Source organism: Lathyrus oleraceus, chromosome 4 (genome assembly GCF_024323335.1).
Source record: "Lathyrus oleraceus cultivar Zhongwan6 chromosome 4, CAAS_Psat_ZW6_1.0, whole genome shotgun sequence".
NCBI lineage: Eukaryota > Viridiplantae > Streptophyta > Magnoliopsida > Fabales > Fabaceae > Lathyrus > Lathyrus oleraceus.
Window position 1 is genome coordinate 456,850,578 of NC_066582.1, and position 27,516 is coordinate 456,878,093.

The 27,516-nt window shown below is 34.9% G+C and overlaps 1 protein-coding gene and 1 non-coding gene across 3 annotated transcripts; one reads left to right on the forward strand and one right to left on the reverse strand.

The window, feature by feature from the left end:
* Window positions 1–3,130: 3,130 nt before the first annotated feature.
* On the forward strand, window positions 3,131–5,193 carry LOC127076100 (dof zinc finger protein DOF2.5). 2 transcript variants are annotated; one of them, XM_051017663.1, is made up of 2 exons: window positions 3,131–3,388; window positions 3,854–5,193. In XM_051017663.1, the coding sequence occupies exon 2, from the start codon at window positions 3,868–3,870 to the stop codon at window positions 4,699–4,701; it is 834 nt and encodes a 277-aa protein (XP_050873620.1). In that variant the 5' UTR covers window positions 3,131–3,388; window positions 3,854–3,867; the 3' UTR covers window positions 4,702–5,193. The 2 variants fall into 2 exon arrangements, with proteins under 2 accessions (XP_050873620.1, XP_050873619.1); XM_051017662.1 differs by having other exon boundaries at window positions 3,135–3,331.
* A 20,640-nt stretch (window positions 5,194–25,833) lies between these two features.
* Window positions 25,834–25,940, reverse strand: LOC127077391 (small nucleolar RNA R71). Its single transcript, XR_007787208.1, has one exon. It is a non-coding gene; the product is annotated as a small nucleolar RNA R71 (small nucleolar RNA).
* Window positions 25,941–27,516: the final 1,576 nt, after the last annotated feature.

The window sequence follows — 27,516 nt, forward strand, 5'->3', positions numbered from 1 at the left end:
TTGTTCCTTTCTTAAACACATAGGGAAGGATCCTTGCTCACCACACAACAATGCAATGAAAGCTTGTCAAGACTTGTTGAATCAAGATGGTCATATTAGAAATGTTACTCAAGTGCAAAGTTCAAGTCAGAGAATGAATAATCGGTTACGACTCAAGACTTCAATTGACATTGTTCGTTGGTTAACTCTACAAGCTTATGCTTTTAGGGGTCACGACGAAAGTAGCAAATCAAGAAATCAAGGTAACTTTCTTGAGTTATTGAAACTTTTAGCATCCTACAATGATGAAGTTGCAAAAGTTATGTTGGAAAATGCTCCATAAAATTGCAAGTATACTTCACATCAAATTCAAAAAGAGCTCTTGCAAATTCTTTCTAGTAGGGTGAAAAAGAGTATTCGTGAGGAAATTGGTGATTCCAAATTTTGTATCGTTGTTGATGAAGCTCGTGATGAGTCAAAAAAGGAACAAATGGCTCTTGTATTAAGATTTGTTGATAAAGTTGGTTTAATACAAGAGAGATTTTTTGATGTGGCACATGTTAAAGACACCACATCTTTAACTCTTAAGGAAGCAATATGTGATATACTTTCTCGACATAACCTTGATGTTTCTAACATTTGTGGCCAAGGGTATGATGGTGCTAGCAATATGAGAGGAGAATGGAATGGTTTACAAGCTCTCTTTATGAAGGATTGTCTTTATGCATACTATGTTCATTATTTTGCTCATCGATTGCAACTTGCATTAGTTACATCATAAAGAGAAGTCAAACCTGTTCATAAATTTTTTGAGAAGCTGATCTTTGTTGTGAATGTTGTTTGTTCTTCTACAAAGCGTCATGATGAGTTACAAGCTGCCCAATTAGAAGAAATTGCTTATTTGTTAGAGATTGATGAGATTGTAACTAGTAAATGTGCAAATCAAGTTGGTACATTGAAACGAGCTGGAGATACTCGTTGGGGATCACATTACGATTCAATTTCTAGCTTGATAAACATGTATGAAGCAACTTGTTTAGTTTTTAAAAAAATTGCAAAAGATAGAGGGAGTTATGCTACACGTGGGGATGCAAATAGTTGTTACAATTACTTGAAGGCATTTGATTTTATATTTATTTTGCACTTGATGAAAGAAATCATGGGAATAACAGATATGCTTTGTCAAGCCTTACAAAAAAAATCAAGATGTAGTTAATGCTATGAACTTGGTTCGTTCAACAAAACATCTTATTCAAGGTTTGAGAGAAAATGGTTGCGATATATTGTTTACTAAAGTGGTATCTTTTTGTGAAAAGCATGGTATTGAGATTCCTGATCTTAATGATGTTCATTCAACAACAAGATTTGGACGCTCCCGTCTTGAAGAGAATCAAGTCACAATTCAACATTACTTTAAAGTTGAAATCTTTTTCACTACCATTGACAAACAATTACAAGAGTTGAATAGCAAATTCAGTGAGCAGGCAATGGATTTGTTAACTCTTTCTTGTTCTTTATCTCCTAAGGATGGATATAAAGCTTTTAGCATTGATACTATTTGTTCTTTATTTGAAAAATATTATCCTATGGATTTTAGTGATCAAGAGAAGAATAATTTGCAATTTCAACTCCAACATTTTCTATTTGTTGCTCGTCAAGAATCAAACTTGAATAATTTATCAACTATTCAAGAACTATGTTCATGTTTGGTTGCATCTGGACAGACTGAAACTTACTTCTTGATTGATAGACTACTTCGTCTTATCATGACTCTTCCCGTTTCTACGGCCACAACTGAGAGGTCTTTTTCAGCAATGAAAATTATTAAGACTAAGTTGAGAAACAAGATGGATGATGGGTTTCTTGGAGATAGCATGACAATATATATTGAAAGGGAGATTAGTGCAAGCATTAGTTCGGAGTCAATTATTGACGATTTCAAGTCACTCGGAACACGTAAAGCATTACTTTAAGGTAGTTTCAAGTCATGTAATTTAAATTTTTAGAAATTAACTTTGTATTTATTTTAACTTTAATATTTTATTTAAAATATTATTTACATTTTATTTATAATCTTTATTTTACGTTAGCGGTCATCCCAAAATTTTTTATCTGGCTCCGCCACTGGTCCCGCACTTTCTTGAATGAAATATCATTCTTAATTTTTTTTTGGAAATCGACAATAATCAACATATTATAATGGATAGAAAACATCGCCTTAGAATATTTCTTCTTCAATTCTTTATGGACAACAACTTAAAAATCTTATGTGTCATTAGGAAGATCTTGCTAACTTGTTTGTATTATTTCTATCGAACAAAGATATTGCCTTCATTTTCTTACTTCATATGTCATAGTTCTTACTACCAAAAACAAGGAATTTCCTACTATAAATGTTTCTAAGATTCTCTGAGGAACTTGCCATGTTCACTCAATGAACAAGTTGAATACACACTCAATCTTGAACACTTTTTAAAATTTAACAGTTTGAAGTTCTAGATACCATTTGTGACAACTATATTAAATAATGAACCAATGATGATTATACAACACTAGTTAGACTCACAAATACTAACAAGACCCAACAACTTAACCAACTTAATTTGTTAATTACATGTATAACAAATAATTTAACTAATTTAATCACCTAGATTTGAATCACTATATTGCTTTAGTCTTGATGAACTCTAAACCACAGATAAAAAATCATAAAAGAAACTCAATATTTATATAAAACTTATGTACACTATTATTGATAGTCACAAATCAAATCCATAATTAAAGGAAGCAAAGCCTGAATTAAGGCAATCAAATTTAAATCAAACACTTCATATAAGTGATCCCATTGAAATCATTGATTAAACAAGAATAGTCCTTGATTCTGGCAAAACATAAAGAGGTGCTTGATTATAGAAAAAGAAAGTTTGACAATTTGAATCATAAATAAGAGTCTATATCATTCAAAAAGTAGAAACCACCACAGTACATACTACTTATTATATTCCACCACACACAAAAAAGCATGACCATAAAGAAAACTAAAAGAAACTAATATAGAATTATATTTAATAATGGAAGATTAATTTTTAAAAAAAATATATAGCATCATAGTCATCATTAAATTAAAGTGAGTGTACCATAGGCAAAAACATCATTAATGAAAAAAATAATATTAATGCTTGTGTAGTCAAAATAGACACTTGTTCTTCTCTCTTCTATCTTCTCTCTTTCCCTTTTCCTTTATATCATTCATTCATAAAGTAAAGCTAACACATAAAGCCATCCCACAAACTAAACAAAAACATTCTTTCTTGCACTAAGTAGAGCAGGTGCAGTCTTGTAGACAAACAAGGTGAATCCTCTTTCTCTCTCTTTTCTTTTGTTTGAATTCATGGCTAGCCATAGAAAGGTAGATATGGATTTTTCATGTGTCTTTTCTTTCATATTTATTCTGGGTTTTAGGGTTCTTCCAAAGCTGACACATCTAGATTTATGTGTTGTTACTTGTTTGTATCTTTGATTTTCATTTTTCTATCTATACCTAGTTGATTATATATATATATATATAAAAACTCAACTTTTCCTTTTCCTTTCTCTTTACCTTTACCTTTTTCTCATATTATTTTTAAAGAACATGCATAGAAATAAAAGATGATACTATAGTTAGTATTTTCAATTCCTTTGATACTAATCATCTCTAAAAAATTATGAATACTTCATATTAATAACAATATGCTCATCAAAGTTGATCTTAACATCAATAAGTTTCATGTATTTTCATGGAGTATATATTCCATATACTCAATTTTCTTTCTATAATATAAATATTTGTTATGGATTCATGTGACATGATGAAGACTATATGTAAGTATAGGTATTCATTCACTGATGGAAGGGATAGGTCCTAATTCATGTCCAAGGCAAGGATTGGAGAAGAAAGCAAGGCCACAAGAGCAAATAAATTGTCCAAGGTGCAATTCAACAAACACAAAGTTTTGTTATTACAACAACTATAGTCTCACACAACCAAGATACTTTTGCAAGACATGTAGAAGGTATTGGACTGAAGGAGGATCTCTAAGAAATGTTCCTGTTGGAGGTGGATCAAGAAAGAACAAGAAAGTTCCTTCATCATCATCATTAGCCAATCCTAATAATAATAACTCACCAAAAATTCCTGACCTAAATCCACCAACCCTTCAAGTCTCACATCTTTCATCTCAAAACCCTAAAATGCATGGAGGTCAAGATCTTAACCTAGCTTTTCCATCTATGGAAAACTATCATCATCATCCTCATCATAATAGTCATCATGGTATGTCATCATCATATATTGAGATGCATAACAATAATGAATCATCATCTTCTTCAGCTCTTGACCTACTTAGGTCTAGCATGGCATCTAGAGGCATAAACCCTTATGGTAATAACAATAATTCTTTGATGCCAAACTCAAATGCTATTTACCCTTCTGGATTTCCCATGCAAGAAGTTAAACCTAGTCTTGGATTTTCAATTGATGGAATGAATGGAAATAGATCATATGATCATGTTCAAGTTCAAGAAGGTGGCGGCGGCGGTGGTGGTGGAAGACTTTTGTTCCCTTTTGGAGAGGTTAATAAACAGCTTTCTACAAGTGGTGTTGAAGTGGAACATAATAAAGATCAACAAGGAAATTCAACTGGATATTGGAATGGAATGATTGGTGAAGGATCATGGTAATTAAGAGGAGGAGATAAAGAAGTTGAAGGCCAAGGAAAGTGAGATAAACATCATGCATTATCTTTATTCTCTATTTTTTTTTCTCCTTTGAGGATATCATTTGTCTTAAGTTGTTCAAAACTAACAATAGAATCAATCAGCATGCACTACTCGAAAAATTGAATTAGCGACGAAAAACTAAAGACAATAGAATATAGAATCGGTCTCTAATTTTCTCTTAAATATTATTTAAGATGTTAAAATTAGAGACTGATTCATATATTTTTTGTCTCTAATATTTCAACCTAAAATTTATTTTCTTTAGTAGTGATTATTTTACTTTGTTTTGTATACAATTAATGCCTTTGGTATTAATTTGAGTAATGTGAGGATTGTTTTCATATATGTAGAGGGATAGAAGAATAGGTGAATATTGGACCTTGTTTATGTCCATGGCATACATGCAACCTGTATTCATGAATTCTTCTTTAAGAAGTAGATTGGTTTGATTTATATGTTCTTTTCCGAATAAATATTAGTAGTTAGTATGTTACGTGAGTTATGATCAACTCGAATATATTTTTCAATTTTTTTTACTATTACAACTCAATCGTCTTTAAGAATAATCAGAGTTGTTTCAAATTTTTAAATATTATATATAGATTAGTTTCAATTTAATCATAATAAAATAATAAAAATATATCATATTACTTATAATATTCCTATAAAAAATATTTTATGAGATTTTATTTAATCATAACGCATTTTATTTGAATATTGTTATAAGTATAAAAGAGTTGGATTAATAGATATGATGAAGTTTTGCAAGTGCAGAACCATAATTATGAGTCACAAAATATTGATTTGCTTTGAACACTTTTTCCAGCTACTCTTTCTATCAATGTCTCCCTTATAAAAATAAATAAATGAGTGGGTTGGCAGCTTTGTTGTCAAAATTATCACATCTGAGATTCTTCCAACTATGAAACCACTTGATAGCATTATTCAAAAGAATAAATAGTAAAAGAATAATGAAAAGGAAGGACAAGAGAGTGTTTGTAAGATCTCAGTGTTTTAGCTTAATAAGGAATTAATGTCACACCCACTTTTAATGCTAACTATATAATTATAAAACAATTTTTAATTTCATGTACTATAAGACCATATATAATTAGTAAACTAGACAAAATCTTGAGAATTGGATTACCTGCCCCAACTAAAACACTAACCCTGTTTATATAAACATAATTGTCATCCACTTTAAGTTTAAATTTAATTGAAGACGACTTCAATTTCATAAGAGGGTTCTATGTCATTCATCCACTATAATTAATTAATATGTAGTATGTGACTATATGCTAGGACTATAGGAAAAATTGTGAACATTATAATTTGGTTTGGTATTTTTGTGGGGCCAACAAACATTCCTTTGGAACAAGTGGGAACTATTTCCTCCACTAGATAGGTCAATGGCTTCACATGTGAACGATTCATTATATATGAAATACTACATAGTTTCTTTTAATCATCTTGTGTTTTCTCTTATACTTTGAATTCAAGATTTTTTTTTATAAAAAAATTGTTAATTTATAAAAATCAAACAACTTATTTATATTAATATATAAATATAATTAAATATTATTGTTAAAAATTGAATTCAAAATCAATAATTTAAATTTATTTAACTTAATTAATATATATATTAATTTAATTTGATTCAAATGCTTAGTTTTATATTATTAGAAGAAGATCATCCATGTATGTATGATAAGCATGAATGACTATAGTTAGGAATGTGAATGAATGTATAGATAGATGGTTAGAGAGGATAACTAACTCAAAGTTAGTTATAACCACTCTTAAAGACCTTAGCTATATATAGTAGTGAAGACTCATTTTACACCATGCAAAAGTTATGCAAAAGTTTGCATGAGTCTTAATCCAAATGTTCATTCTTTCATTCATAGTAGAATTCATTCATCTCAATATGATGTCATACGTTTAGAATGAATCTCGTTCTGCTCATTACTACAAATAACGTATTTTATGACGAAGGTTACACCTCAAACAATAAAAAAAATTGAGGGTGTGAGTTCTTGAAGCACCATGTTTTATTTATTTTTTAAAATAAACAATTTGTTCCCTTGGTTTTTAAGAAAATCGAGGAAATATAATTATAAGGGAGCTTGCTTCGAATCTCAGTTAATGCATTTTATTTTATTTTTTCAATGGTTTAATTAGTATTTCTCATTTGGCGCCTTTCCAATTTCACTTTTTTTCTTTGTTAATTTTTTCTTCATTTTTTATTAGTATTTACCTTGGTTACATGGTCCAACTGAGAAGTAATATATTTTGCATCAACCATTTCAAATTATTAATTTCAAAAGTCCATTTTAATTTTTTATTTTATATATTCAAATCAACTGGTTTCCATCAAAATTCGACATGATATATATTTTAAATAAGTTCCCAGCATATGTCGTTATTGTGTTCTTTATATTTTCTGTTTTTAATTAATACTTTCACGTCGACTTTTATATAAAACTGACGTGTCACATATTTTGCATGAAATAATTCAGATTGCTATCAAAGATCAAACGTTATTTCATCACTCTCATTTCACACAAAAAAACCTAGGTGATTGTCATCGTCACTCTCATCAAAATTCTTCCAACATATATTCTTCTTGAATATCATCTCTATTCCAACCAAAACTCGTTTGAGATATGTTAGTTAGAATATTTTTGTTTTATTTGATTCACTGAAATAGTTTCTCTTGATCATTATTTTACTTTTTCACTGAAATGTTAGTTAGTATATTTTTACGTGTTGTTTGATTCACTAAAATAGTTTCTCTTGATCATTTTGATGTTTATTTAGGTAGACATAGCCGATTCGATAAGCACCTCTCATACAACATTTGTTGTAACCTCTGTTAATACAAAAAGTAAAAGAAAAACTAGAGGTGCCATGATGTATACCAAGGTGAAAAAATCCACAAAAATGGTGTTCGCTGCCCGGTTATAGTTGATATAAGAACCGAAAGGGCTTATGGTGAACCTGCTGAGGATTTTATGGGTTACATTATGTTACTAGGTAGAAGTAAAGTGAGTATTTTGATAGATAGGTAGCACGAAGTTGACGAGGACTTGAAAGACGTCATATGGGATGATGTTAAGGTATTTTATGAATTGTTTACAAGTATATATGATCATTTATTTTTTGTTTAATAATAATGACATCTATATTGTATAAACGTAAGATGTGTGTATTGTTAGTCCAGGGGATAGTATTGTGAAAAAGAAATTGCTTACACATTATGGTGAGTGTTGAAGGGGCTTTAAGACATAGTTCACCCATGATTATATTAAACATCCAAGAGATGAAGATGACCCTGAATATAAGTCTCCATACTTGATGTATTCATTTATTGATCGGGATGTTTGGGAGAAATTTGTAAATTCCCGAACCACTCATGAATTCTTGGCCAATAGCCAAAAAGAAAAAGAAAATCGAGCTAGAAAAATCTATCCACATAGATTGTCTAGTGGAGGATATTAAAAACTCAAAAAAAAGATGATTGAAGAAAAAAGAAAACAAAGGGAACTACAGATGGGAGATTCTATAAGCCGTAATTGCACTCCATCTCCACCATCACGCCGCGAGAAATAGAAGAAGGCACGTCAAAGAAAAGGCGATGAGCTCGCATCAGATGCTACATGCGAAGTGGCTCAAAAGATTGTAAGTAGATACTTTTTTCAATAATATTTATTTTGGTTAAATCAATTTGGTAAAGATGAAATTTCATATGTGTTGTAGGATGGTGTGGTTGAACAAATCAAAGTCGGCCTCTTTGCTTCACAAGATCGTTGTGATATCTTAGTAGAAGCGATTGGAACCAAGGAGCATCCTAGACGCGTTTGTGGTCTTCGAAGAGCGTTGGCATCAAGTTATATTTCGGACCATCTAAGTCATCTAGAGAAGAAAACTGTAAGAGAGATTGAAGAGATTGTTGTTGTTAAGTTGGGGGAGGAAAGGGAGAAATGGAGGAGGAGCGGAGAATGTTGGAGGAGGAGAAGAAGAGGTGGAAGGAGGAGCGGTAGATGATCTTTGAGGGGGAGAGGGAGAGGTTGTAACAAAAGGTGCGGAAGAGTGTCCAGAAAGAGCAAGAGGAGCGAGAGAGGAATGACGAGGAGGAGCGAAAGAGGATGGTTAAGGAGGATCTTGAGAAGATGCTTGAGAAGTGTATCTCTGTTGTGCTTGAGGTATAAGTTGTATATTGTTGTTATTATTGTTTGCTCATTTTAATTTTGTATTATATTTATGTAGTTTTTATGATGCAGAAATTGAATTCGTTGGGTATACTCAACCACACAAATTCATATGTGGAACACAAAGATTCAAAGATAGTCTTAGTGTAGCGGTAAAAAAAATTGAGATTAAGCTATGGGTTAACTTACCTCACAAAGCATGAGTCATCACCGCGCTTTTATTATTTCCAAAGGAAAGGGGGAAAGTACAAACAAAACCCAAAGAAGTTTTTAAAATGAAACTAATAAAAAGAGATAAGGGTATGGGGGTTAGTTATGCAAAGGGAAGATATTAGCATTCTAAACATCTATAGTACTCTATAGGAACCTCTTTGAAAATATGTACATTTTGGTTTTAAAATGGTGTTGTTTGCAAATGATTGGGGAGATGAGAAAGATTTTTTTTTTTGATTTTTTTTTGTTTGCCAAGACTTTTTGAGTCTCATGCCTATCTACCAACAAAATGCAATGGAGGATCAAAATCTCGTAGTTCGTGGTAAAAATAATAGAGATGTTTATTTTGATTCATTTTTAACGAAAAGACATTTTGTTATTTTTAGGAGAACACTCAACTAGTCACCCACGAGTATGAGAACTTTACATCACCATAGAGAAGGACTCCAACTTGGATAAAGATCAACAAGTATACCACTAGCTCTCTTGAATGGAAAAGAATTATCACCAATACTATGGGGAATGGGAGAATTACATCTCAACTATGAAAATGACTCATGTCTAAACTTTGAGAAAGGTTTTAAAAGAGGAAAAGTGCATAAAGGGCACAAAAATGATTAAATGAGTTATGCATTTTTTAATCTTTTGAAATTAGTCTGAATATGCTTAAGATATGTTAGCATTTATTAGGAAAAACATTTTGAAAATCTCTTGACAAAATTCAAGGTTTATTGAGAAAATTGTTCAAGTTTTGAAAGTAAGAAAGTTTTTGAAAAGAGAAAGGAGAAGATTTTGAAAATTAAAGAAGGGGGGAAGATGAAGAGATTATCCTAGAACATGAAGTAAAAGCTAGGGAGGAAAGATTTAACCAAGAGATAGAAAGCTATATGACATAAGTCAAGCAATAATTCTCTCCTTTGAATTAAGCCTCAAGCAAGCCACATAAGCAGAGAATAGTTATACATCAGATGAAAATCAGATGGCAGATACTCTTGTAACGTTGGCTTCCATGATTGTTGTGAAGTTTTTGAATGAAGTTCCCAATCTGACTGTAATGCGTCTTGATAGGCCAGCTCATGTATTCGTTGTTGAAGAAGTCAAAGATGAAAAGCCTTGGTATTATAATATGAAATGTTTCCTCCAAAGTCAAATTCACCCGCCTGGGGCATCTTTGAAAGATAAGAAGACTTTGAGAAGATTAGCTGGCAACTTCTACCTGAATGGATATGTGCTTTATAAGAGAAACTTCGATATGATTCTGCTCAGATGCGTTGATAGACACGAAATAGACTTATTGATGACTGAAGTCCATGAAGGTTCCATTGGTACTCATTCCAATGGACATGCTATGGAGAAGAAGATGCTGAGAGCAGGTTACTATTAGCTGACAATGGAATCTGACTGTTGCAAGTTTATGAAGAAATGCCACAAGTGTCAAATTTATGCAGATAAGATTCATGTTCCTCCAACGCTGTTGAATGTCATTTCCTCTCAATGGCCTTTCTCCATGTTGGGAATTGATATGATTGGCATGATTGAGCCCAAAGCTTCGAATGGACATCGTTTCATTCTAGTGGCTATTGATTACTTCACAAAATGGGTTGAAGCGGCATCGTATGCAAATGTGACCAAGAAGGTCGTGGTTCAATTTATCAAGAATCATATTATATGTCGTTATGGTGTGCCAATTAAGATCATTATTGATAATGGATCAAACTTGAACAGCAATATGGTGGAAGCTCTTTGCAAAGACTTCAAGATTGCACATCATAATTCTTCTCCCTACATACCCAACATGAACGGGGTTGTTGAAGCTGCAAACAAGAACATTAATAAGATTATTCAGAAGGTGGTTGTGACATGAAAAGATTGGCATAAGATGCTCCCATATGATTTGCATGGGTACCGTACATCCGTGTGCACTTTAACAGGGGAAACCCCTTTCTCTCTTGTTTATGGCATGGAAGTTGTGCTCCCTGTGGATGTTGAGATCCCATCTTTACATACATTGATGGAAGCCAAGTTGACAGAGGCTGAATGGTGCCAGACTAGATATGATGAGTTGAATTTTATTGAAGAGAAGAGATTGACTTCCATGTGTCATGGTCGATTATATTAGTAGAGAATGAAGAAAGCTTTTGATAAGAAGGTCAAGCCTCATGTGTTCCGAGAAGGTGACCTCGTGCTCAAGAAGATTCTATTTTTCAAACCTGATGCTAGGGGCAAGTGAACTTCTAATTATGAAGGCCCATGTGTTGTTAAGAGAGCCTTTTCAGGAGGTGCTTTGAGTTTTACAACTATGGATGGTGAAGAGTTCACTCGTCCTGTGAACGCCGATGCAGTCAAGAATTACTTCGCCTAAAGAAGAAAAGAACAGTTCGCTAAGTTGAAAACCCGAAAGGGTGGCTTAGGCAAAAATGAGCGTCTCGGTGGATTGAAAACCCGAAAGGGAGATCCAGGCAAAAGTTAGGGACATAAAATAGAAAAGTCATCATGGTATATTGAGTATCCCACCTTGGGGTAATCTAGGTAAAAATTAGGGATTATGGCAAGTAACTGCATTCGGCTGGTCTTGATCTTTGAGAAGTTTTAAGCGGTCATTTGGTTCTGATTCATCATTCTCAACCAAAGATAAGCACAATGGATTTCGGATTCATGTTTCATCATTTCAGTGGTCATTTGGTTTTGAGTGTATTCAATGTAGCCATTTTCCATGTAAATTACCATTTTCAAACTTTGTAAATATCCATGGAGTCTCGCCATTTGTGCACTAGCATTCTATTAAATAAAGTTGAGCTTTTATCCAATTATTTATTATCCTTATTTAGTTCTATTTTAAAATTGAATTTTTATGATGATAATTTTGAAATAAATAAATCAATGAATAAACATTTTTCCTAAATAAAAAGGCATTTACTTTAAGAACGATCAATTACAAAAAAGGAATGTCAACAACAATCTCAAGGACGATAAATCTTGATATGTAAAGCATTGGTGGTCTTCCCCGAGTAATGGTTTGGTGACTTTACCTCCACAACAGTTTGTTGCTCATCCCCGGCATGATTAGTGGGTTTTCATCCCCATAAGAGCTAATGTGTTGTTCCCTTTGCAATTCATCCCCATAAGAGCTAATGTGTTGTTCCATTTGAGGCGTTCTTGTTGGTGAATGAATCCTGGATTATCATCTAAAACCTTTATTTGGTTGTTGAATACCCGTGACAGTTTCTCTCATGCGTGAGTTTGCAGATCCGGTTGATATTTTGGTACATTGGAATTGGTTTATTTCTCAATCTCCAAGAAGAGTCAGATGACTATTACTTTCCTTCTAAGGAAGTTATTGTCGATCCTTGTATCCTCCTGTGGTCTTTGATTCGTCATGGCAGAATGTTGTATCCCCAGTAAATCCCCATAGAGATGCTTTGGAATGGAATCCCCAATAGATCATCTGGTTCTCCCCAATCAGAGTTTTTACCTCTTATTGTGACTTGAGACCCCAACGGCATTCCATTTTTCTGATAAAAGATTTCTTCCTTTGGGCAGTTTTTGGTTTTGAGCAGTATTGTTGGTGTCCCCTACAAGGTTGTCTCCCATTTGATATGGTGTTGACTTAAAATTGCCCGCAATGATGACTTATTTCTCTGATAAGTATCCTTAGTAGATCCTCCTTTTTCCGTAGTACTTTAGGTTGGACACATGTTTTCCAGGTCTTTTCCCATCCAGAGTTGATTTGAATATTATTTTGAGTTAGGATTTATATCCTCGGTGATTTATTTTCATCCCTAGCAGGTTCTCCAGTTGGTGTTCCCATCTTGTTGAGATTAGCAGAGTATCTATTTGTGATGACTCAGATCTCCATGTTTATATCATTTGTGCTCGTTTGTCAGCATAATCATATACATATTCATGTATATACATGCATAAAACATAGCATCAGATATTTCATTATGCATTTTACACATTAACCTATTTTTTCTGATCCCCTGCTTTGGTGATATTATTTCCCCATGCATATTTGGTGTATCTGGCCTCCTTCAATTATAAAACTGTCAGCCCCTTAAACAAAAAGAGTTTATCCTTTCTTCTTCCCCACTGAATTTTTTCCTCGTAGATGATTACTATTTCAGTTTCCTCCCCAGATCATTACCTAGATGAAACCACTCCCCTTGAGTTATATCCTCATTGGGTTGAGTCTTGTTTGACCGTTTCTTTCTAGCTCTTACCTAGATAGATCTTTTGGTCCCCAAGAGTTTATTACCCAGTAACTGGTAATATTCTTCTTTGTGTTGAGTATTTTATTTTGGTTAATTTACCTAGTAACCGATAAAAGGTAATTTACTTTTTTGGTTTTCCCTAACGGATTTGGCTTTATGTTTCCCCAGCAAGTTTATCCTTGATATGTTCATCTTAACCGATGACGGATATTCTTCTTGTTCGATATTCTGCCCACTAAAAAGGTAGTTGTAATTCCTACTTTCCCCCAGAAAATTTCATCCTTGATATGTTCACTTTAACTAGTGACGGATCTTCTCTTTCTTTGGTATTCTACCCAGCGCTGATAGTTGTAATTTCTTTTTTCCCTGGCAGTCTATCCTTGATATGTTCATCTTAACCGGTGACGGATATTATTCCCTTTGAGTTTATCCTTGATATGTTCACTTTAACCAGTGATAGATACTCTCTCTTTGGTCTTCTACCTAGTAACAGGTAGTTGTAAATCCTATTTGATTTCTTTTCCCCAGTATATTTACCCTAACCGGTAACGGATGTCCCTCTGTCATCCTTGATATATTTACCCTAACCGGTAACAGATGTTCCTCTGTCAGAGTGTATCATCTTCTTACCCAGTAACCGGTAGTAGATAATATATCTCTTTTACTCATGTGTTAAAGTTTTTCTTCCCCATTTGAGTTTGGTTTCGTATTTATTTGAGAAATCAATTTCACTTTTGTGTTTGAGTGTTTCAGTCTCGTCCTAATTTACGCATTTCCCCAGTGGGTGTTTCTTGTTGTATTGGTGTTATCCCAATACATGCAAATTCCTTTTTTCCCCAACCGAGTCTTTCCATTGATTTATTTTCATGTAAATCCTCTCGTGTCTCCAGCAGTTTTTAAGTCGTAACTTGGAATACACATAGATTTTTATCCCCCAGAGTCTTCGTCTCCTCAGTGAGCTTTCCTTATGGAATGCATTGGGCTCCTGTAGATTTTCGGTATCTCTGGATTCTTTTCCTTTGTGGCAATATATTCCCCACAAAGATTATTTTTACATTCATATCATATGCATCATGAGGTCCCTTAAGGACCAAAATTTGTTTCTAGATGTTGTTATTAAAGTCCATTATGCTGATTTCATACGAAGATTTTAACCTTCACATCCTCAGCTAGAATGTCCTTAAATAGGGGCAGCTGTAAGACCCCAATTTTGATCCTAAGATCCCTCATGCTATCTCATCATTAGCATTGGCTTTGGGATCACACTTTGGCATCCTCCTCACTCCTCATTCATTGGGTTTGTATTGGGAGAGATCACCAAGCACTTTTAATTCTATTATACTTTATTTTCTCTATTTTACTAACCAAAATACCAAAAATATGTTTATGTATAGCTTTGTTTCTTTTGTAGGTGTGTGTGTCCATCTGTGCCCCCACCAAGTTCACATCTAGGGTTTGAGACCCTCAATGCAAGATATCAATCAAGGAGAGGTTCACAATGGCTCTAAGTATCATATATGGATCCCCATGTTCTTTATTTTTCATTTTTATCAAGAATTCATCAAGGGTTTGAAGCTTGTTTGCCTTGAAAACCATAATTCATCTAGGTATCTTGTGTGACTTCCTCAACAAGTTTCTTCAACAATTGGTCAAACATTTCAAGTGATACTTCATTATAAATCATCTCAAGCATATATTATTCTCCATGAGCCCCAAAAAGAAAAAGAACTTCAAGTTTGAAAGATGGTTCAAAGAGGTTGACTAGAGAAAGTCAACTGGTCAAAACTGGGGTTCCCTAGACCCTATCTCCTATCATTTTTGTCATATAAAAATGGTTCCAATATCAAATTTACTCTTTATGACATTCCAAACAACTTTTATGTTGACATCGAGAGCAAATTTTGCATGGAAAGTCATTTTTAATGGTGAAATATTATAGGTCATTTTGTTTGTGCTCTAGTTAGGAGGTCAGCCTCCATGAAACATACATTGCTCAATTTTTATGATAAGAAGGCCATCCAAGTTTCATGATTAATTTCAAGATGTCTTATCCAACTTTTCTTCTATGAGAAATGGAAAGTTCAACTTGCAAGAGCATGTGCCCAGAGGAAATATTATAGATCATTTTGGGCCATCATCATTGAACAAACAATTTTCCTCAACTTATAAAATCTATAACTCCCTCATGCAAGATTCAAATGGTGTAAAATTTGTGACCAAATTAAATAGGAATTAAATAGATACAACTTTTATGAAGAAACCATTTTCATTTGGAACTCATAGCAAAAGTTATTCAAGGTGGAAAAAGTGGTCATTTGACTTTATACTTAGAAAAGTTTCAACTATGTTTGATTTCTCCAACTTCCACCTCAAAACTTATCATGATCCATGCTCCAAATGGAAAATTCTTCAATATAAAAGTTTCTCCCCTTCATATTAGATTTCCAAAACATCCAAGATCATGGCATTTGGATCATTTTTTAGTGACTTGCGCATGGTTCCTTTGCATGGCTTGTTTTGGCAACTTTTTAACTCAATCTTCCAATACCCTTGCATGGCTTCACGTTATGATCTCAACATGTTTTGTGCATGAATTTGGACTCAATGCAATCATCATTTGGGCCTAAATGTGTGCCCATTCACCCATGCACACAAGTTACTAAATTTGGCCAAATTTTCAAAGGTGTGGAAAACAATGTGTAGGCTATAAATACATGCCCTTGTTGATCAGAAAAGGGATCCCTCTTGCCCAAGCTTTGCACTGCTTCTTCCTCAACATCCATTAAAGGATAAACTTGAAGATTTCACTTGAAATCGAGTTTCAATTCTAATTTTGTTTTGGAATTCAAACTCCAAGAATCCAAGCCTTTTAATCATCCATTTCACTTCCTGCAAGTTGTTAGAGTCGAGCCAAGGCAAATTGGAAGCAAGATCAAGCTCAATTGAGGCAAACCAAAGGTGAATTTTCATATTTTTATCTTCTTTGATTCTCCTTGAATTCTCCATTATTTTTCTTGTTCTTTGGTTTTCTGAAGTCCTACCAATGTAGGCAACAAGATTGAGTTACTTTGAGGCCAAATCAAAGTAACTCAGATCATGCACCTCAAATTTCAAATCCACGTATCTTTTGATATACTTGAAATTGGGAGAAATTGAGGTCAAATTCGAGCTCCTGAGCATTTTTCCTTTCGAATAGTGTACTCACTTTTCCTTTTTATGGAAGTTGGTGGTGGACCAGTCCGGTAAGGTCCACCGGAGAAGAAGACCGGAGGTAGGGCTAGGGTGGTGCATTGGCGCCTTCCCAACCATTTGATCATGTTTCAATGTTTTAATGCTGGCTTTCGCTTCTGATTACCACGTGTGTACACGCGTTAACTGTGGTGCATGATGGAGCACGCGTTGTGGCCATCAGATCTCTCACCTCAATTAATGAGGGAGATCTTATGGCCCTTGTTTTTTTCAATTTTATTTTATTTTCTGATTTTATGTTTAATCCTCTTATTTTATTTAATTCATAGAAATTTCATTTTTAATCCAAAAAATATGGGACTTTCACCAAAAATCTTTAAAAAAAAAATTCTTCCATATTTTGAATTAAAATCATTTTTTGGATTAATTTTGATATTTTTTGTGAATTAAATGATTTTGGACTTGTTTTTAAATATTTTAAAATACTTCTGACTTTCCAAAAATTATTAAATTTTTTGTTTAAGGTCATTTGACCTTGTTTGACCTAGCATAAATCCCTTGGCCATTTATTTGGTGTTTTGAATGGATTTGAGGTTTTGTCCATTAAAAAATGCATTTTAATTCATTTTAAAATTCATTTTTAATTGTTTAATTGTTTAAAAATTGTTGTGTCATTTGATTGATCTTATGATGTTTGACTTTCTATTTCGCCTTGGTCATGGTTTATTTGACTTTTGTTTGACCAATACTATTGGATTTAGGGGGTTGATGAAATATACATTTCATCCCCTAAAATGAATGGATAGTATTTATCAGATGAATTTCCTCTTGTGATCAATTTGAGTTTCTATTTCCCCTTCCCTCTTCATCTTCATCCATATTCTTCCCTAATCCATCATTGATCGATAAAATCTCAAATGTCTAATGCTAGCTGATTCATCAATGACTTTGTGTTAGATGAATCAACATAAGTCTGACTGAGATAGGTCCATCCCCCTTTTTTTAGTGCGTGGTATGTTTTAGGAGTATGGTTTTTTGTAACATATCTCTAACATGCATTAACACCAATATTTTTATTTCCCGGCCTCAGATAGTTGTGATTTCTAGATAAGTCCAATTATGATTGCTTAACATAGAGCTAAATTTGTCCCATAAGGTAAATCATTCTAGTAAGTGAGATTGTAAGTCTCCCATTCTTCATGACATTGTGTGAAAACTTGACCTTTTTTTCATTCATGAGAGCTAGTGGCATACTTATTGATTTATCCAAGTTATAGCTCTTCTCATGGATGATGTCTTGGTTCATGTATTCATACTTGTGAATAGATGGTTGAGTGTTCTCCAAAGAATGACTTAAACAATTAAAACTCTTCACTAACAATTGACTAACTTCTTATTAACATTGCTTTACTTTCAAGCCATTTACTTAATGCAATTTAAATTCAAGTACCTTTATCATTTATTTCCATATACATTTCATGCAAGATGTTTATGTTTCAGCCATTTTTACTTTGGTCACTTGAGCCATATCATTTGTGCTTGTATATATTGTGTGCCTTTGATTTTGTTCTCTTTGTGGTCTTAGGACCTTAAAATATCTAATAACAACAAAAATCATAAAAAAATATGTTGGTGGACTGTTGGACTTGATCTAAGCATTTAGACTTAGAATTAGACAACATTCCCTATGCCTTAAAGGACTTGGCCAATGCCATTATTCTGAGACTGAGATATTTTTGACAGTGTCTTTCATCTAATGTAAGCCTTGAGTGCCCTTTGGTTCATCTGTCACTTTGTCTCTATGTTTAATTGTTATATTGTTATTTTGATTGTGTTTGATGATTACTTCTGTAAGTTTGTCAAGGGAATATTTCATCTGACACATTTGAAGACATTTGAAGATTGCTTTCTATTGGAGTGCTTGCTTGGATGTTATGGCTATCTTGATTTGGTACCTTGGTCTTCATGATTAATTTCTTGGATATTGCTTATGCTTGTTGCTTGCTCAAAAGTCCAAAGGAAAATGGGTTTCTATCTGACATTCGTGTCTTGTGGATTGCATCTCATTGGTCGGATCTTTTCAACTTTTAAACTTTTAATTTTTGTCTAGGTTAGCCTCTTCATCTCCTCCCACTTCTTTAATTTCAAAATCTCTCCCCTTTTCAAAATCTTCTTTGCTTGTGATTTCAAACTTTGACAGTTTTTAATGATTAGAAACTTTCGCTTTATGCCATTGAATTTTAAAACTTTTTCTTAAATCAAACTTGTGAATGAACTTAACCATATTGACTTTAATTTCAAAAATACAAAAAGAACTAACAACCCCATTCAAATCTCTGGCCATTTTTGTGCCTTTCTCTATTAAATTTTTGTTAACATCAATTCACCAATTCCTTTGAAATTTTTACCACGAACTGCGGAGTTTTTATCCTTCATTTTTATGTTGATACGTAGGCATAAGACCGAAGGTCTTGTCAAACACAAAAATATAATAAATTAATTATTTTCTCATCCCTTCAATCTATATTTTTATCAAGTATCTTTTCAACTAAAACACTATCACACACAAAAAGGCTCCCTAGGAGTACCTATGACACTTTGGATGTTAATACCTTCCCTTTGTGTAACCAACCCCCTTACCTGTAATCTCTGACATTTTATTAGTTTTGATTTGAAAACTTCTTATCTTTGGGTTTTGTTCATACTTTTGCCCTTTTTCCTTTGGAAACAATAAAAGTGTGGTGATGACTCTGGTTTTATTGACGTTAAGTTTATCCATAGCTTGATGGTCATGAATTTACCGCTACACATGTTGATAAGAGATAACACTGTTCACAATGGTTCTCATATGATACAACTTCACAAGTTTCACAATTACCCTGCACCCTTTCCAATAAAACTTCCATAAAACCACATCACATCATGTTAAAGATATTATGATTAATTGGCATGGTCATGAATATGGCATAGAACTTTATCTAGGTGCTCAGGGTCAACCACTCATGCTAGTCATCATCACTTAAATAATATAAACATAAAATGTATTAATGGGAATTAAATGCAATATTATAAATCCAAAAGTTTAGGGTAGTACATAAAAATTAACCAAAAAGAAAAGTACATCAAAATCATCAAAAAATCAAAACAAAAATAAATATAAAAATAGAAAGAGAAAAAAATAACATTAATCCTCCTATGTGCCCCCGTCCTTGTCCATCATCTGAGCGTCATAGCAGATCATGGCATTTGGGTCGCCATGATACACAAAGGCAGAAACAAGAGGCATATGTCCTGGTTGGCATCTCTGCTCTGGACTCCTGAAGGGACTCTGGTACTGCTGAGGGGTGGGCTGAGAGAAAGTGGATTGATGGTGTTATTGCTGTTAGACTAGTCCTCTAAGCTAGATCAAAGTATCCATCCCAAGATACTAGTAGCTTCTGTAGAATGGTGTTGGAGGATCACTTGAAAACTGGTCTCTAAAGCGCTGAGTAGCTCCCCATATGTCCACCTGATGGGTGAGATTTGATCGGGCAATCCAGTATGAGCATAAAAATCCTACATAAAACAAAAGATGGACATCCGGTCTCTGTGTCCCTGAGAGTCCTCATCAGCAAGAGGAACCCCCTCAAGCACATACTAGGAATAGGATATGTTAGGTCCAGTAGACTCTTTTGGACGCTCCTTTGTCTCTTATGCCTCCATAGTTGGGGTTGTCCTCCTCGAGTTCTCTACAATCCACCCAGCATCTAATGGTTGTGTCGGGTTCACAATGCGGCCATCTGTCAACTCTGGTACCCCTGCTCGCCTACACCAGAGAAGGATGACAGTAGCATGTCTCATAGACTTCTTAGTCTAACTCTGGGCCATCTCATACATGTCATAAGAGATAATATGGTTAAAGTTTATAACACATCAGTTCAGCAGATAATATAAAGCCATGTCTCTCCTAATGATAAGCTCTGATCCGCTCTGGTTAGTGTCCAGAGTGTGGTGCAGAAATTAAGTCCACGCCTTCGCGACAACATCCAGGTCCACCGTAGCTAACTTCCTAGAAATAGGAGTAGAAGCGGGCTGCCAATCTCTTCCCTTAAGTTCCAAGCAATCCAATATCACTCGGTAAGGACAACCATTCCAAGAGGTCGTCTTCATCAACTGATACTTACAATTCGGTCATCTAAACATCATCTTCAGCAACTTGTTCACTATTTTCCATTTGTGCCGAATTTGGTGCCCTCTGACCCAAGAAACAAATTCAGACTCTACGGGAGCATCCTTAGAAGGTGATTTATAAGCATTTGCATAAAACTCCAACACCAGCTCCTTAGCCACTAGCTGGATCTGACTATTCAGATAAGTCACTTTATGCTTCTTGAGGATAGCATGTACGTCATGGTGTTGGTCAGGGTGAAGATTGAAGACTCACTACTTAATAATATTCCTTTCTAGCAAGGACAAGTATCTTTCTGCGTGCTCATTGCGATAATCTCCCCTCATGAAGAAGAAGAAGTAGCCATTTGTTGCTTGCTTTGCGAGATCTGACCTGTAGCATATGAAATTTATGGAAAACAAGAAAAATCTCGAAGAATTTTATCAAAGCAAACAATGCAGCATATGGCTCAGGGTAGAAAATGTGAGAAAAATTTCAAAAATATATATATAGTGCCTAGTATGCGTCATACATGTATCATATGCATGCTGCCAGGGCCATACGCGTATGATAGTTCTCATATGCATATGGGTAGAAGCAAACAAGTTGAAATTTAGATCGTGTATCATACACCTATGATTCCAAGTGACTGTTGCATACACGTATCACTTTGTCATATGCGTATGACCAAGACTTTTGAAAAATGACCTGACCTTTGGAATGCCCTATATGCGTATGGGGGATTTCATAGTGTATGGAAAGAGGCCCACAAATTTTGGAAAAATTATGCAATTCTATACACGTATGGACCAAGCCATATGTGCATGGACAGAGACCATGAAAATTGGGGGAAAGCAGAGCATCCTCATACGCGTATGGACTAGGCCATATGCGTATGAGAAGAAGGCTTGACTTTTTTCAAAAAAGAGTTTCCTTTTTCATGCCTTGGCTCTGAGGTTTTTCTCCTGTATGCTTGGCTCTCCAACACATAACTCAAAACTATTAACATAAATACACTAGAATGAAAAACACACTACTGAAATTAAACTATTGATACCTCCCTTGGGTTTCCTCCCAAGAATCACCTTTTAAGATCTATAGCTCGATGTATGACTTGTCTATGGTGTTCTAAGTTGGGCCTCTTCTACCAGTCAAGTCTCCTGTTCTTGGTGGTAAGGCTTGAACCTTTGGCCATTGACATTGGAGGTGTCCCCACTGGTGTTATTCTTCAACTCAACTTCCTCGTGCGGGAACACTTTGTGCATAGTGAATGGACCAGACCATCTCGACTTCATCTTTCCAAGGAACAACTTCAACTTGGAATTAAACAAGAGAACCAACCGTCTTTCTCAAAATTTCCTTTTTTGAATTTTTCGATCATGCCTTTTTTTTCTTCTTTATACATTTTTGTATTTTCGTAAGCTTGATTCCTAAAATCTTCCAACTCATGGAGCTGAAGAATTCTGGAATCCCCGCTTTGAACGCAATTCTTCCAACAATGCATCATCCAACTTTGTTGGCCAATCCTTCCTGTAGGCACTTACAGTCTTTTCTAAGATTTGCTGGATTTGTCTATTTGAAACTTCTACCTACCCATTTGTTTGAGGATGGTATGGGGTGGAAATTTTGTGTTTTACATTATACTTTCTCAACAAGTTTTCCATAAGGCGATTTAGGAAATGTGTACCTTCATCACTTATTAGTGCTCTTGGAACTTTAAACCGTGCAAAGATATTTGTTCTCAAGAACCTCATAACCACTTTAGCATTATTTGTGGGTAATGCTACCGCTTCTACCCACTTAGACACATAATCGACAGCCACCAAACTGTAATTCTTACCAAAGGATGGTGGTAACATTCCCATAAAGTCTATTCCCCATACATCCATCAATCCCCCCTTTAACATGCATTCTGGGGCATTTGGTTCCTCTTTGAGATGTTACCTATTCTCTGACACCTATCACATTCTTGTACAATGAAATGAGAATCTTTAAACAAAGTAGGCTAATATAACCCAGATTGGAGAACTTTGGCTACTGTTTTATCCCCACTAAAGTGTCCTCCATATTTTGAATTGTGACAGGCTTTGAGAATTTCCCTCTGCTCTCCTTCTGGAACACATCTTCGGATCAAACCATCTATCCCCTTTTTATAAAGGAATGAAATATCCCACAGATACAAATTGCAATCATGTAAGAACTTCTTCTTTTTGTTATAGTCAAAATCATCAGGTATTACTCCACCTACCAAATAGTTTGCATAATCTTCAAACCATGGAACACCATTAATGGAAAAGATGTGCTCATCAGCAAAGGGATCATGAATAGGGTGTGTCTCTTCTGTTTCCTCAATCGGGGATATGTGGAACAAGTGATCAGCAACGATGTTCTTGCACCCCTTTTTGTCCCAAATTTCAAGATCAAATTCTTAAAGAAGTAGTATCCATCTCAAGAGTCTTGGCTTTGATTCCTGCTTAGCAAACAAATACTTCAAAGCAGCATGGTCAGTATAAATAATCACTTTTGACCCTAGTAAATAAGACACGAATTTGTCAAAAGCATAAACAACTGCTAATAACTCCTTTTCGGTAGTTGCATAATTCATCTGACCAAGATTCAGAACATGACTAGCATAATATATCACATGCAAAAGTTTTTTTCTTATTTGTCCTAACACAGCCCATACTACAATGTCACTTGCATCACACATGATCTTAAAAGGGAGAGACCAATCTAGGGCTATCATTATCGGTGCAGAAACTAACTTACTCTTTAAAGTCTCAATTTCTACCTTACACTCTTTGTCAAAAGTGAAAGGCTTATATTTCACAAGCAAATTAGTCAGTGGCTTGGAAATATTTGAAAAATCTCTGATAAATGATAACGCGGAAATACATCATATATTTGTTGTGATTTAAACTCAAAGACCGTACCACTTTAGTTCATATTCCGATTATTTAGCAAGTATTCGAGTTATTTTTGCAGGTATTTCAATCTCCATGCATAAATGAGCAAAATGTAGAAAAGGAAGAAAAAGAAGAAGAAACAGATGAGAAAGCAGTAGAAAAACCAGAACACATAAATTGTTGATGTGACGACCGTCACAAGGTGTATGACGACCGGCATGCCCAGCCTGTGACGACCGTCACAGGCCCATGACGAGCGTCACACGGCTAGAATTCACACCTTGAAGCAGTCAACAAAAGCGTGCAAAACGTGCCTATATTCTCGTAACATAACCAATTTCCCGTGGATTTCTCAATCAACCGAGTCATTCCTTGTTTTCCTCAACTGCCATAACCTACCAAGAGATATAAAAAGGACAGAAGTTGGAAAAAATAAAAAGGGTTTACTCTCCCTCTGCAATTTATTTTCGTCAGCATTTTAGCTTTTTTGTGTTATTTTCCTTCAGATACATTTGTTTTCCCTTTCCGAAAGTCAGTTACCATTTCGTTTAGAATTTCCGGTTTCCCCTTTCCTTTCCGTTTTTCAGTTGGCCAAAGTAGTAGTTTCCTACACTGGGGAACTACTACACTTTATTTAATTTAGTAAGCAATCGTATCAAAGAAGCAGAATCCTACCGACCTGTGGAGGACTGCTTAAGTACTCCAAGATTCGACATACTCTGTTAATCCAATTTCTAGGTTTTTATTCAATTATTATTATTATTGCTCTGTTATTATAATTATGTTTTCCGCACTGTTAATCTGTTTATGCTCGTCTGTGTTTGCGCTATTTAACATGTCTAACTAAATTATCGGTATCGGTATGTAACAATTTAATTAGACGGGATTTAATAATAATCGGTGAAAGACTCCTTTTCTCAAACAATCTTTTCGGCTGTGATTTTTAATTTAAATTTAATTAACTGTGTCACAAAAGTGAGAAGCTATTTAATACGATTTTGCCACGAGAGTGGGAAATTAACTAAGGTGAGAACCAACAATCGCGAGAGCGTGAGACTTGAATTGGATAATAAAAACTAGGCATTGATTTTAAAAACAGCGAGAGCACTTTAAAAGCAATTAAAACTTATCTATTTTCAAAAAGTATTTTTAACTTCAAATGGGACAGCGAGAGCGTACATTCTAACTTAAAGGTATAGGCCGAATCAACAATCACGAGAGTGTGAGATAAAGCTTTTTAAATAAGTATTTTCTAATGAAAGATATTTGGTATTTAAATTATACACCAGTGACTTATTGAATCCCTGACGATTAATGCGTTGCATACTGATTCCTCCTATTAATATTTTCTTAAAACTTAACTTCCATTAGATTTAATATTTTGCAACCAAACTTCTAAAAATCATTCCCTTAGATAAACATAGTAACGTCGATAGCATTAGTTTGATCATCGGTCCCTGTGGGTTCGATATCTTTTAAAACTAAAACGACTTGACTGTGCACTTGCAGTCAAGTACCCGATTGACTATACTCTATATACAGTCACGACACGTAACAAGTTTTTGGCGTTGTTATCGGGGACCTGATTTAGTGAAATAGTGTGATTCTTTCGTTGCACGGTATAGACTAAGGTAAAAATAAAAGCTAATCTTCTTTCCCTTATTTCCCCCGATTGTATGCCAAGTACTCGCTCACAAGGCGATAACTTAGCACCACCAATCGCAGAATTAGAGCATTTCTTATATATAAGACGCTGAATACTAGAGTACCAACAAAGGTATGATATTCCCGATATCTTCTTTCCTACTAAACCAGAAGAAAAACCAACCATGGTTGAAGAAGGACCATAGAATCGTCCTCTTAAGTTCTACGTTACCCCATCCCAACAAGAACCTCACAACAGCATTGCTGCCCCTACTATCAATCGAAATGATTTCGAGCTGAAACCCTCATTATTATCAGCCGTCCAACAACATCAATTTGCTGGAAATCCTACGGACGACCCTAATAAACACCTGACCAAGTTTGTGCAGTACGCAGACACTATAAAGGCGAATGGTGTATCTCAAGATGCGATAAGACTACACCTCTTTCCTTTCTCACTAAGAGACAGAGCTTGGGCTTGGTTTCAATCCTTACCATCCAACTCAGTTACAACATGGGAAGAACTGAAGAATGTTTTTTTATCCCGATATTTTCCACCAAGCAAAACTGCTATGCTGAGAGATCAAATCAACAGATTTCGACAAAAAGATGTAGAATCTCTCTACGACGCGTGGGAGAGGTACAAAGACATGATGAGGATATGTCCACATCATGGTCTTGAAGACTGGGTGATCATTCACACATTTTACAATGGGCTTTTGTATAACACAAGACTGACAGTAGATGCTGTCGCAGGCGGTGCACTTATGGACAATCCATACAATGAAGCCTATCAACTCACTGAAAACATGGCCCAAAACCATTGCCAATGGGGAGGTTAAAGAACTCCAGTAGAAAAGTCCCAAACAAAGAGTGGAATGTACGAAATCAGTAGCCTTGACCATGTCCAAGCCAAGGTAGATGCCCTTGTTCAAAAGTTAGACAACTTGACCATACCACCCGCAGCCACCATGCCCAACAAGAATGTCATACATTAGCAAGAGTCCTAACCGATCAAGTGAATTACGCACAAGGAAATCCTTATTTGAATACCTACAACCCAGGCTGGAAAAACCATCCAAATTTTTCGTATAAGAATAACAATGCCATGTATGCACCTGGCCAAGAACCAGTTGTTCCGCCTGGATACCAAAAGCCAACTAATAATGCTCCTAACATGCCTAGGAAGTCAAATCTCGAACTAATGATGGAAAGCTTCATAGCTACCCAAGCTCAGACAAACAAAGACTTCTTGAACCAAAATATACATACTAGCGAGCAACTTAAACAACTAGCGAGTAAAGTAGACGCCTTAGCCACCCACAATAAAATGCTTGAAACACAGATTTCACAAGTGGCTCAACATCAAGCATCTATAGCCGCTCCCGCTGGAACATTTCTTGGACAGCCGCAACCTAATCCAAAAAGACATGTAAATTCCGTTATACTAAGGAGTCGAAAAGAAATAGACGGGCCCGTAGATCCAAGACTCCAAAACCCTGCCATGTACCAAAAACCAGACAAAACCACAACTGAGTAGGTAATGGAACCAAAGGAAATGGAAGATAATACCCGAGAGGCCGAAGAGAAATAAAAACCTTATGTGCCTCCACCTCCTTATAAACCACCCATTCTGTATCCTCAAAGACTCGCAAGTTCTAAATTTGCAAGTCAATTTAGGAAATTTGTTGAACTTCTAAAGCAACTAAACATTACAATTCCCTTTACAGAAGCCATCAAATAAATGCCCTCATATGCCAAATTTCTTAAGGAGATCTTATCCAATAAGAAAAAGATTGAGGATAATGAAACAGTTACACTTACTGCAGAGTGTAGTGCAATAATCCAAAATAACATGCCTCCCAAACTAAAAGACCCAGGTAGTTTTTCCATACCTTGTGTCATTGGAAAATTCGTCATAGACAAAGCTCTATGTGATCTAGGAGCTAGCATTAATGTAATGCCCTTAACCATCTGTAAAAGGCTCAATATGGGAGAACTAAGACCGACCAAGATGTCTGTTCAATTAGCTGACCGCTCAATCAAATATGTTGTCGGTATACTAGAGAATGTCCCCGTACATGTAGGACAATTTTACATTCCTACAGACTTCATAATCATGGACATCAAAGAAGATGCCAGTACACCTATTATATTAGGAAGGCCATTCTTGGCTACCGCCGGAGCTATAATAGACGTAAAGAGAGGTAAGCTAACATTCGAAGTTGGAGAGGAAAAGGTTGAATTCATCTTAA

Coding starts and splice junctions, on each gene's coding strand:
- LOC127076100 (XM_051017663.1), top strand. CDS start 3,868: ATGGAAGGGATAGGTCCTAATTCATGTCCAAGGCAAGGATTGGAGAAG.